The sequence below is a fragment of the Danio rerio genome, chromosome 11 (assembly GCF_049306965.1).
Source record: "Danio rerio strain Tuebingen ecotype United States chromosome 11, GRCz12tu, whole genome shotgun sequence".
NCBI classification, from domain to species: Eukaryota; Metazoa; Chordata; class Actinopteri; order Cypriniformes; family Danionidae; genus Danio; species Danio rerio.
Window position 1 is genome coordinate 8,145,544 of NC_133186.1, and position 12,541 is coordinate 8,158,084.

At 35.9% G+C, this 12,541-nt stretch overlaps 1 protein-coding gene across 11 annotated transcripts in view; it reads right to left on the reverse strand.

Annotated features, from left to right (window-relative positions):
- The window catches only part of ttll7 (tubulin tyrosine ligase-like family, member 7), a 169,521-nt gene that overhangs the window by 11,266 nt on the left and 145,714 nt on the right, over positions 1–12,541 (reverse strand). For 6 of the 11 annotated variants that reach the window (XR_012386842.1, XR_012386845.1, XR_012386844.1 and 3 more), the window contains exons 18-20: positions 12,454–12,534; positions 9,304–9,464; positions 5,569–5,745 (exon numbers count right to left, since the gene is read on the reverse strand). Coding sequence is in view for 6 of the 11 variants with exons in the window: in XM_009305813.5 (XP_009304088.2) it covers positions 5,569–5,745; positions 9,304–9,464; positions 12,454–12,534 (419 nt within the window). In the remaining 5 variants the exon portion in view is untranslated. 11 annotated transcript variants of the gene reach the window in all.

Consider the following 12,541-nt stretch of genomic DNA (forward strand, 5'->3'; position numbering starts at 1 on the left):
AAATCAGCCTTAAATCAGGCTTAAAATCCTGTAGTGTGAACTAGGCTTTAATGGCTGCTGCGATTGAACATTTCAGACACTCTTCTGCAGTGCGATTTAGCTGCAAAGCGCATCAAGCTAAAAACCAATAGGAGCTGAAAAACCAAAAGCCATATTTTTTTGGTCACTTCAAACAAACTCAAGGAAATGTCAAAACACTTTTATTAGTTTTATTAATAGTTTATTATTAATTTATTATCATTTTTTTAAATGGTATGTCCAAATGCAGGATCGAGAAAGTGTCATGGATGGATGACGTCAAACTTGGGGCGCATTGATTGTCGTTCAGTGTGGCATTATGACAACTGAGATCTTACAGTGTGACATGGAGATCACATTAATGCAGTCTGACATGCAATACAGTCCATGACAGGATTATTAGAAATCGCACAGTGTGAGCTGGGTTTTACCTGAAGGAAGCAATATTATAATAAATAATGCTGATTTATTTATGTATCCATCTTTGTATTTTGTGAGTTACTGTTGATTTAGGGTTACATTTAATCTCTAGTTAAAAAAAAAACTGTACATGTCAGAGTCCTCTAAGTTTCTATTGAAGTGAGGACAGTCAAGTGATAAATGTGAACAAGGAAGAAAGAGGATTGGATCAAGTAAGAAAAAAGCATGAGGCTTTATACTCGAGCATCATTTTCCTAACGAGCCAAAGCAGATGCCGGCTGATTGAAAAATAACGGATCCCCAAGGGCCGTTCCAGCAATGAGTCGTCAATGAGGCATGTCCTGAGAGAACACAAATGTGAGAAGAGAGTAGATGTGTGTCGGTATGGAGAGTGGAGAGCAAATCAAATACAACTGACTGGTTTTCTGTGGCTACACTTTACAATAAACAGGTGGGCAAAGGTTGGTGGCCAAAGATCAGACATGAGGGAATGAGTGTGATCCAAAACCAAAAGGTAAAGCCAAAGGATCACAAGACGAGAACCATTCGTCAAATAAGGACACAGTTTTGGGTAATCCATTACAGGGGAGAAAAATAACTAATCATTTTGCATGATTCATATGTTAACAGAGTCTTCGCCAAGGCCTTGCTTCCTGCCTCCGCCGCTGAGACTGCAGCTCTGAACAAGACGTTTAGCCAGCGGAGAAATTGAAATGGTCGTGCCCAACTGAGTCTGGTTTCTCTCAAGGTTTTTTTTTTCTTCACTTTCGGCAATTGGCAAAAGTTTTTTTTCCCCTCGCATTTGTCACCACTAGCTTGCATGGTTTGGGATCGGTAGAGCTACGCATCGATGGATTTGCTCTTTAGTGTTTAAGCTCTCAGTAGTGATTATTAAACCATACTGAACTGAGCTGAACTAAACTTAAACACTAAATGCTGAACTACACTGTTCCAGTTTACTATGATCTCTTATGTGAAGCTGCTTTGACACAATCTACATTAAAAAAGCGCTATACAAATAAAGGTGAATTTAATTAAATTAATATTAATACAATCTAGTGTGCACAAAAACAGTGACAAAACTTGCATATAGAAGATGTAAATTAGAAAACGTTGGTCAGTTAAATTATGCTACTGTAACTAATGTTAATTCAGCAATAATTCTCCAGTACCGATAGCAGAACCATTATTGTCAAAGCTTATCAATCCTTCGGTTATATTGTAGTACTGATACCAATAAAGATACCAAGATCTAAAGATTGCAGTGTCACTTCCACCTAAATGGATTAACATTTCTTTTGCCATCACCAGTATCTCATCAAATCTTCTGACCAATCAAATTTTCTCTAGTATTTGACATGTCCTGCCTAGGGATGGGTATCGAAATTCGTAAACAGCATAATAGCTGTAATAATCTATACAACAAAAACTATTTTAACAAATACAGTAAAAAACTACAGCAATTACCATAGTTCTTTTATTGTAGTTTTTTGATGAAGAAAGAAAATAAAAGTCCTCGATAGATTTGCAGTTAAAGACATCATAACACTGCAACCTTATAATATACAGAGCATATTGACTGATGGTGAGGATGCTAAAATATCTATCATTATATTTCAAATGATTGTGTTAGATATAAAGTAAACCCAAGTATTAGGGTGATGATAACTACTGTACACAAAAGACCAGAGTTTCAATAAATTGTCAAGCTGAATTGCATTATTGTATTTCTGCTGGTGCACTGAATAGTAATCAGGTTGAATATATGGAATGTAAGTTTCACCCTCAGTGAATTGAGGAACATTTTCCCATAAACAGTCAGAACTTGTCTGTATAGCACAACATTATTAATGCAAGACTGAATCTGGTAAATCAAATGTAATCTTCGGTATAAAGGACAACATTTACTTGGAAAGGGTGTGTTTGCACTGAAAAGACTATTGACTTTTTATTCATGAATTAAATATGAGTGTTTGACCTGAAATGCTACATTCAAAAAGAGTCTGATTTATGAATTTGGCCAAAACTTTTTTTTTGTTTTGGGTTCTCCTTTTTGCCTATTGTGAAGTCACATAAAAAAATAAATAAAAAGGCAGAAGCCCCCCAAAATTAGCAAACTTGTATATTTCTTATATTTGCAGTAGTATACAGTTGTACCTGCCGCATTCAGTGTTTTTCAAGCTACTGTAGCTACAAAACTAAACACGCCTGAGCACATAAACCAGGCTCATTTTGAAAACATAGCCCTATATACATTTCTAAAGAGCGCCAAATGCATCTTAGCAGGTACGTTTCTGTGCAGTTTTTGTTTTTGCGAATCCACCAGAGGGGCTGTGTATGCTTTTTGAGCTCTCAAATTTCTCCCACAAGTTCCATTCGCGCCTGCTGTTCTAACGTAAATCCAACAGAGAACGCTGTAAACTGACTGACTGACTGACTGATCGACTGACCCACTCTCCTCCTTCTCTAAACCCAATCTAGTGTTTTCAAAAGCACTGATTAACGGAAAGTGATGCGTTACGTTATGCTTGAGTTACTTTTGCGTTACTTTTCCTTACCTGGCTAAGGTTTGATCTCTTTCACAGCTTGCAGGTTTTTTTCACCTTTTTTTATAGAGAATCTCTGCATTTAACAGCCACCTATATAACCTACAGCAGGGCTATTCAATTAGTTTGTCATGGTGGCCAGTTCATGAAAGCAATCCCAAGTGAGGGGCCAGAGAGATTGGACTTGCAATATAAGTGATGACACAACAGCAAAAAAAAAGTCCATATGCTTTAATTCTGCTCCTTAAGACACCCACGTTTGTTTTTCCTACAATAAAAGGTTAATATGTTGTATTTTGAAACTACATAACATCACTGCATTGTACAATGTGGCTCTTTTACAAGCATATCCAAGCACAAAATCAGTGTATTGCTTAAGAAGGCTTCTTCTACATTCAGACTCATTCATATGGTATGTTTTAAGGCTCCTACACAGTGTTACGAGACGTTTTTCCGCATTCAAACCCAATCGATTTTCACTGGCGTCAAGCAGAAGAGTATGCAAAATCACTCCTTGACATTAGATGGCGCTACACAACTTTAAGCTTCTGACACCTGCTTATAACACAGAAGAAGAGGAGGAGGATGTTCACGCGCTTGGTGTTAAAGTTACTGGTGACTTGAACAAGCATAGATGGTTCGAGCAGCAGCTCCAGCTCTAGCGATGAAGAAATGATTATTGTTCACAAGAGCAATCGGCAGCTGCACATTCATATTGCCTCTCGGCATCTTCTTCAATGTGCGCTGTCATTGAAAGTTTTGCACTAGAGCACCTCCAAGTACTGTTTATTGTAACTTCAGCAGCTCCCTGCACGTGAACAAAAGTGCCTATCTGATTGGTGGAGAAGGTTTTGACACGGTGCGTCAAAACAAAAAAAAAACTAGCATGAGGCGTTTTTTTTTTTAAATGACACTTTTGCGCCTGCCGTTTTGCGCGTTGGTGTGTACGATCACATTGGCGCTCTTTATTTAGTCACGAGGCGTTAAACGTAGATGGAAAACGCAAGCAAAAAAGTCTCTGTGTGCACGGGCCTTTAAACTGCGTAGCAATTAGGGATGCAACAATTACAGATTTTGGATGTTAGATTATAGTCTGAAGAATAATCATGGTTTTACGGTTGTCATGATTATTATGCATTTATTAAATTCAAAACACTACTAGTTTAGAAAATCACAAGAAAGCTGCTTATATTATAAAGTGTTGTTTGTTGCTGCTCAGTAACCGAAAACAGCACAAAATTTGAATAAAAAGCAAAAATTTCTCTCTTTAATAAATGAAAAGGTTTTTGATTTAAACATGAGTGATAATTTTACAATGAAAATAAATGACTAAACAATAAATAAATACAAATATTTAATGAATAAAATATTAGTATTTGTCTACTGTTAATTTATTATTATGTTATTATCATCTGCGTTCGAACACACATAATAATTTTAATAATGTTATAATTCGTCTAATGTATCTTTTGTTTACATTGCACTGAAAGCCACGCACAACACTCACCGCCACAGCGTGAGATAACTTCTATTGTGTGCATATCCAAGTGTTTTTGGCTGCTCGCACCACTCGCTTAATGACACTTGACTCACTCTCTGTGCAGCCTTCATCTGTAGCTCATGCTGTATTGAACAGACACACGTCACTTTACACCTATAGTGACCATTTTTCGACTGAACTAAATTTATTTTTGATGTCTTAAGGTTGATTGCTACTTCTGCGTCAAGTGCACATGTATGATATGGCGCAACCTACGAGTGGAAGCATAGCCCTTATTGTGGCTGACGCGAACTTCTTAAAAAATGTAACTACAAGTTGCAACGACGTGTAGCAGAAGCTCTGTGATTGGCCAACTTGGTATTACTGACGAGTGTGGGCACAGGTATATATATATATATATATATATATATATATATATATATATATATATATATATATATATATATATATATATATATATATATATATATATGACAGTAACTCAAATAAAATTACTTATATTTAAAAGTAATGCGTTACTTGTTACTTTGGAAAAGTAATATTATTACGTAACACGTTACTTTTAATATGTTACCCCCCATACTGCCTTTCGTCACTGTCAACTCCACTCCATGTCACAAGTCTGCCGTCATACGGAAAAGCTGTCCATATGGAGGCAAGCGGTCAGCTGATAAGCGCAAAAAAGACCAGTGTCATACTGCCCTGTAGCGTTTCTTTAGAAAGACGAAATGCAACCATACGTTCCACTGGCTACATAATTTGTGATCTCCGGAAAAGTATATAAGGCTACATTCCTAGAATGAGCCTACGTTGACATAAACAGTTCAAGGTACAATTTCTAAATTCCTTTCAAAATTCTGATAATCTCATTACATCATTGCAGTATTTTTACCGAATTCACAAACAGAATTAGTTTTCAAAACTTGCAAAATGTATAGATGTGGATGGTATGAATTCCCTCCAGCTATAAATGAGATAAATTATTCAATGATTAAGTTAATTTCTTCAATTGTTGTATTCAATGCAGTTCTGTAGTGTTCTTATGTTAGTTATGATGTAAGTGTTCTTGAATGGTTACTATACCTTGTGTCATCCCAGTCTGGGCTAAGTCCACTGAGTGAACCGCGAGAGTCGGCCACGAACTTGTAGACGATAAGTAGACAGTCTCTACACAACTGTACGACACGCTGGCAGCACCTCAGCTCCTGCGCATTCACCACCTCACTGGTCTTATTGAAAACGCACTCCCACGACGACCTGCTGAGAGATTTGCAAATTATTACTTCAGCCTATGAGAGGGTGGCATTAATGTGATGTGTCAGAGTAATATACGTGTACTTTTTAGACAATCAAAATTCATTGATTCTGATTTTACAGTATGTGTGACCTGTTGAATACTAATATTTCAGATTACAATATACTTTCTCAGAAGTATAACTGACACCATATACTGTACAAACAAAAATGCACTTGATAGTTAATAAAAATTAAACATTAAGTCTATTATGTCTGTGTATGGTTGAAGGGGTCCAAATTCGCTGCATGTAACAGTGTTGTGACAAATAAAGACTTATCATCAATTTCCACCAGACGGCATTAACAAAACCTGAAAAAAAATAAATGTGCACTACTTTTCACAATAATAAAATGAGCAGTGGGTAATTAATGTAAATAATAAGGTACATTTTTGTCCCAGTATGATGGAATTTTGAAAATTGATGGAGTATTTTAAGTTTTTTGTGCCAAATGAAAGTTTCGTGTTATCAATAAATCTGTTTAAATTGGTTTTGGCAAGATGTTTATGATGTTTGCTGTTTAGTTAAGAGAGTTAGTAAGTTGGTAAATAAAAAAACAAACAAACAAATCAACAAATAAATTTGCAACAATTAAAAAAAAAAAAAAAAACTTTTTTTACATTATCATTATGGGGTATTGTGTGTAGAATTTTGAGGAAATAAATTAATTTAATCCATTTTGGAATAAGGCAGTAACATAAAATAATGTGGAAAAAGGGAAGCACTATGAATACTTTCCGGATGCACTGTAAAATGCGTATTGCATTTTGTCAGTGTCATGTATGTTACCATGATGGTGTTTGGTAGCTGTGTGAATGACACTGAGCACCATTTTTTACAGTCAAGATAAAGACCAAATATTAACAAAGTAAACACTTCTAAAACAATCCAACATAAAGGTTTAGGGCTTTGCTTCTCATTCATTTGAGTTTCGCTGAAGAAAGAAGCTCTAAAAAAAGTCGCTTTAAAGCCTTGCCAGGTTTTATTGTAGAGATGATGAAATGTAACTTGTAGGGATCTGAATTGTACATTACAGGCAGGAAGGCTTTACAGTGCTCTCCCACTGATATCTCCTTCCCGTGCTAACGGCTCATGGGCCACCTTCACACGTCAGTCCCTGATTAAACAGAAGCAGCATGGGTCGCTGGCACTGCCTCTAATCCCCTAGAGCTGTGTTCGCTCTCATCAACTCCAAATGGTCTAAATCTTGCTATATAACATCCTTCACTCTGTGGCAATTACAAGAATGATTGGGCCACACAAAGCCTCAGAGAAGTGCTCACAATGACTAGCGGGAGAAAGGCGGTCAATAAGAAGGAGTCCCTGCTGTTTGCTCTCAGAGTTGATAAAATCACAGCATGTAAGAGTCTATGTGTATTATAACAGAAAGCATGTATGCTTCTATGTGTGACTCTCTAAGGAAGGAAAAGTCTATATCTAGACTCACGATTGAGTCAATAAAGAAAAAAAAAACAGAAGCCATTATTTTTCCTCTCATGACCAGAGACATGTTATATCTAAATACCCTTTAACATTAAATGCACTAACCTACTGTATTTTACTTCCATAACATAACAGTTGCAAGTAATCAATTAGAAGACATTCAAAACCAGAAAAGACACAAATTATGCCGAGTTCAGACTGCATAGGGCTCTATTTTAATGATCTAAGTGCAAAGTCTAAAGTGCATGGAGCAAAAGCATTAAGCTGTGTCTGAATACACTTTTAAGGATGGAAGAAAACTGTTTGTGCCCCAGCACATGGTCTAACAGGACCAATCAGAGTTGTATCTCCCATTTCCTTTAAGGGCGTACTCACACTATGTACAGTTGCTTTGAACCGGGCCAAAGCATACTTGTCCCCCCCCCCTTCCGTCTCTCCCAGTGGCCCGCACTCGCATTACAACCAGGCCTGGGCACGATTATGTCATCGATGATGCGCTGTTCAGTAAGCGCTCTCGCTCAGCAGAGTGGAGATTCTCTAGTTATATCGTTTTAGTCGTTTGGGATGTGATGACACACTGTCAAATAATTCGCCGAACAGATTAGCCACAATTGACACTCATAAACAGTCATAAAGTCCTCGTGCTGCAGGAATTAGGAGGTTTGCTAAAAGCGCAGCTGTGGTGCTGTGAGGACTTTGCGTCTTTAATAAACTACGACAGTTTGGGTTCATTAAACGGTAAGAATGATTAATAAATCCATATGAAACAGTCCCTTAAAGTCACATCTTGCTTTCAGTTACGGGCTTAGGCGCGTTTTGCACTCACACACAAAGCCCAAATGAACTGTGCTCAGACACACCTCTTCCAACTGGGCCAGGGCCGGCCAAGTGAACCATGCTTGAGCCCAGTTCAGCGCACTCTTCTCACACTTCTCAAACAATCTGGGAAACGGGCCTGGGCACAGTTCGGATAGCATAGTTGGAAAAAGCCCTAAGAGTCAGTTGTGTCAGGCCATGGTGCATTTGCTATTTAAATGATGGACTTTGTAAATAGAAACTCTAAAGACTTCACTAGCAAGAAAACAGTTAAACCATCTGCGCGAGGATAAAGAATTCATTCAGCCTCTTTACTTTCTCTATCTTTTTACTTTTCCTCTTTACCCCTTTACTTTGTGGATAAGGAAACGATGTTGTACGAACTCCACAGAAGACACCAATTAGCCTACATAGTTAATTTTGCTTGTTAAGTGCAAAGATTTTTCAAATGTATTTTTTAATTCAGCTCCAATTTGCAGCAAACTAATAAATGAACAATTATAACGAAGTGTAGTTTAGTTATATCTAAATATGTACATGCATGAGTCCACAAAGTGGCGCAAATGGATTTGCTATTACACAACGTGGTGCAAAACATGAAAATAACTGTTGCGCTGGTCTGAAAATAGCAACAAATCGCGCCTCACACGTCTTGCACCTTATTGTGCCAGGTTTATAATATGAGCCACAATTTTCAAAGTAGTCGCGTCACAGATGTTTTCACACTGCATGACTAACTGGGGTAACGTTCCTTCGCTGTTGTGTTCACACTGCAATATGAATCGCAACGGGGGGGTTTCACACTGAATGTCTTTACAAAAGGAAAAATCACTGACAACTGTATCTTGGTCCGCAAACTACATCTTGCAGCCACAAATGCGCGAAAAATGACATGGCAACAACACAAGGTCATGTAGTATATTTTTTGTTATTATTTAAGTGGGGTAGAAATTGTACTTATTTTGCTGATCTGGGCTTTGAAGGGAATTAGCAATTTCTCTTGAACTTTTCCTTTTGCGCCCTGGTTGTGGTATTCCTCAGATGACACGTTAAACAAACACAAGTTCTCCTGCCAAATTTACACTTGCTTTTCATTCATTTCTTGGGTCTAAGTAGACCTAAAAGAAGCCCTTTACACTTCTCTCCCAACCTCCTGCTGGCTGGCAGATACCCATACTAGTGGATGCTGCTCTCTCATTGGCTGTAGGTAATTGCAATGGCAGTTTTACATTGACTTCAGGATATCATCATTTCAATCTCTTACCCAGAGGTGGAGAGGCAGTTCCAGAGCCCCTGACCATGGCTCCAGAGCAGACGGTTAAACACACGATTGAAGAGGCGATACAGACGTAGACTCTCCACATCTGGTTCACTCCAAATCCTCTGCAGAACTGAGCGGATGTTGGTACGGACAATATCCAAAACCTACATAAAAGGATCAGATAGATAAAAATAACAAAAAATACAAGAGTATGTTGGGGGAAAACTGTAATTTAAAAAGCTAGAATCTACTCATGTCTAGAAATGGGGATTTTAAGCACTTCAAAAAAGTAGGCTACACTCAGAAAAACGATTGTTGCTGCTTGTTCAAATCACTTGTTTAAAATAAGCTGAAACAATGAACACTTTATTTATTTCTGTTTAATCCACTTACATATGTAAATGTTAATTTAATTGTTTTGTGTTGGTGTAACTACCTGGTTAAAAAAAGGTGTAGTTCCCACCATGCTTTGTGTGGGTTTTGCATTACAAGGCGGAAATGGTAGGGTTGCATGATATTGGAAAAATCAGACATATTTTGTTTTGCTGCAATATATACTGCAATATGAATCTAATTTCCCTTGAGAATTTATATAGCATTTTTTTATGAATTTAGAGTAAGTCTTTGAGATCAAGTATTTTTTATATGCAGTGCATTTGCATAAAAAATGTATAAATTACAAGCATATTATAATATGTCAGAGTTAAAATAAAAGTGAAATAAACAGTGCTGTATGGATTTCAGTAGTCTAACCTTATTCAAATTAAAAAATAAACAGCCAAATGTTAAAAAAAATAAATAAAATAAAAATAATATTTAATAAGATTGTCATCTTTTAATCTTCATTAAATAGTCTAATCCTGTGATGTGACTATTGTGGAAACACACAATCGATATCAATGCTTAAACTATGCTATGTATAATGTTCAGCCTTAAAAGAAATCTTAGGTGTTTTAAGTTGTAAGAGTTTATTTCTTACTTGGTTTAAAGATTTAGAAGAGTTTGAAGTAAGGTTAAGAGGTTACCACGTTACAGAAGAGCAGAACTCATGCTTTAGGTGTTTGCAGCTTTATCAACAGCGAAATAGTTTTTTTTACATCACTCAGTGAGCCACAACTGTGTGCTAATGCCAGATCTGAGATCATTATCAGTCATCTGTTGGCATTATTAAAGCAACTACAGTTTGAACTGCTATAAATAACAGAGAAATTGTGTCAAACTTTGCTTGTGGCTTCTATTTGCCTAAAATAGGTTGAAATAACACAAAGTAAATAGGGTGAAACAACTAAATTCAAATTTGTAAAATAACAATTTCAGTTCAAGTTTGTGGAAAAGGTTTCCTTAATTTAGTTAAGTTTGTTCAATATTGATTTTTTTTCTTTTATTAAGTATTGTCCATATGATGTTTAACAGAGCAAGGGAATTTTTACAGTATGCCTGATAATATTTTTTTCGTTTGGAGAAAGCCTTATTTTATTTCGGCTAGAATAAAAGCAGTTTTAAATTTTTTAAATACCATTTTTTTTAATATATTTTATTTAAAGCTTTTTACATTTTAAAGAACAAACCCCAAATCCCTCCCATGCCAGCAAATAATAATAAAGAAACATATTTGAAATGTAGATACATATGCACATGTACATCCACAACTGTACAGATACCTAATCATATTCCTCTATGAAAAATCTATACCTGCACATATCCACAAGTTCAGTCGAATATCTGTATATGTACATGACATATAGAGCATACATACATATGAGTACAAATCAATACAGATAACAAGAGAAAGGAAAAGAAAAATTTATAAAATAAGGAAAAGAGATAAATAAAAATAATAATAATAATAAATAAATAAATTTTAAAAATTCAAAATAAAATTGGATAATTGAAAACCTATACATACCTAATTATTGAGAATTAGTATTTTGTTCACATTGCTATGATTCAGAATCTTCCATACCAATCAGTTTTCATTGATCAGTCGGTAGACATTCAAAAAAGGGCTTCCAAATTTTTGAAAATTTCTTTGGTTTACCTGCAATCTCATATCTAATCTTTTCCATGTGTAGTACATTACAAAACTCTGTGAGCCATGTCTCAAATTTAGGTGTACACTCTTTGTTCCACGTCAATAATATTACCTTTTTTGCCATAATCATCCCATATTGAACTGTCTGGATTTGATCCAAGCTAAAGTTTAAATACCATTTTAAGGACAAAATTATTAGCCACTTTAAGCTATTTTTTTTCACCTGACTGTCTTCAGAACAAACCATAATTATACAACAACTTGCATAATTACCCTAACCTGCCTAGTTAACCTAATTAACCTAGTTAAGCCTTTAAATGTCACTTTAAGCTGTATAGAAGTGTCTTGAAAAATATGTAGTCAAATATTTTTTACTGTCATCATGGCAAAGATAAAATAAATCAGTTATTAGAAATTAGTTAAAATATATATATATATATATATATATATATATATATATATATATATATATATATATATATATATATATATATATATATACACACACACACACACACACACACACACACACACACAATATTCAAAAGAATCAATATATTTGAAATGCACGTATGAACTAAAATGAATCAAGTGCATTGTAAATATCCATAAGAAAAGTAAATCTCATAGTTTCCCTGTTCCACATTCCCCTTCAGCTCTCTCACTCCATTCTTCTTGCCAACATCTGTAAAGTGACTTTCAACAATATGTCTGATTTAATGGCTCTGTATGAGACATGTTAACTCTATTCTGACTGATCCCTCAAACCTCAGCTGATAATCAGCATGTGAACAAGACAATCCCTCATTATATCAGTCTGTCATACCAACCCTACAACGTCCGCCCTACTGTGTGGAATCAAAACACCTGGAACCCGCTGGAACCACCTGTCGTTCACTACTGTAATAGTGCTGAAATTGAGTGACTTTGAACTGTTTCATTTTATTGCATCATGTATTCTGTTAAGGCAGATCCAAATGGCATTTTTTTAAGACCTCCATGTTTTTTTTTACCCACCATACAGTTTGGTCACCTGAGACTTAAGTTAACATTCTAACTTATCATGAAATAAGTGTTTTTCCACCTTGGATAACTACTTTATAGATTGTAAGTCTACTCACCTTTCTCTGCTTGGTAGCGTCTAACTTCACCAGCCAGTAAGACGCAACTTTTGGCTTATGGTATTTCCAGTTGTTCAGAATCTACAGA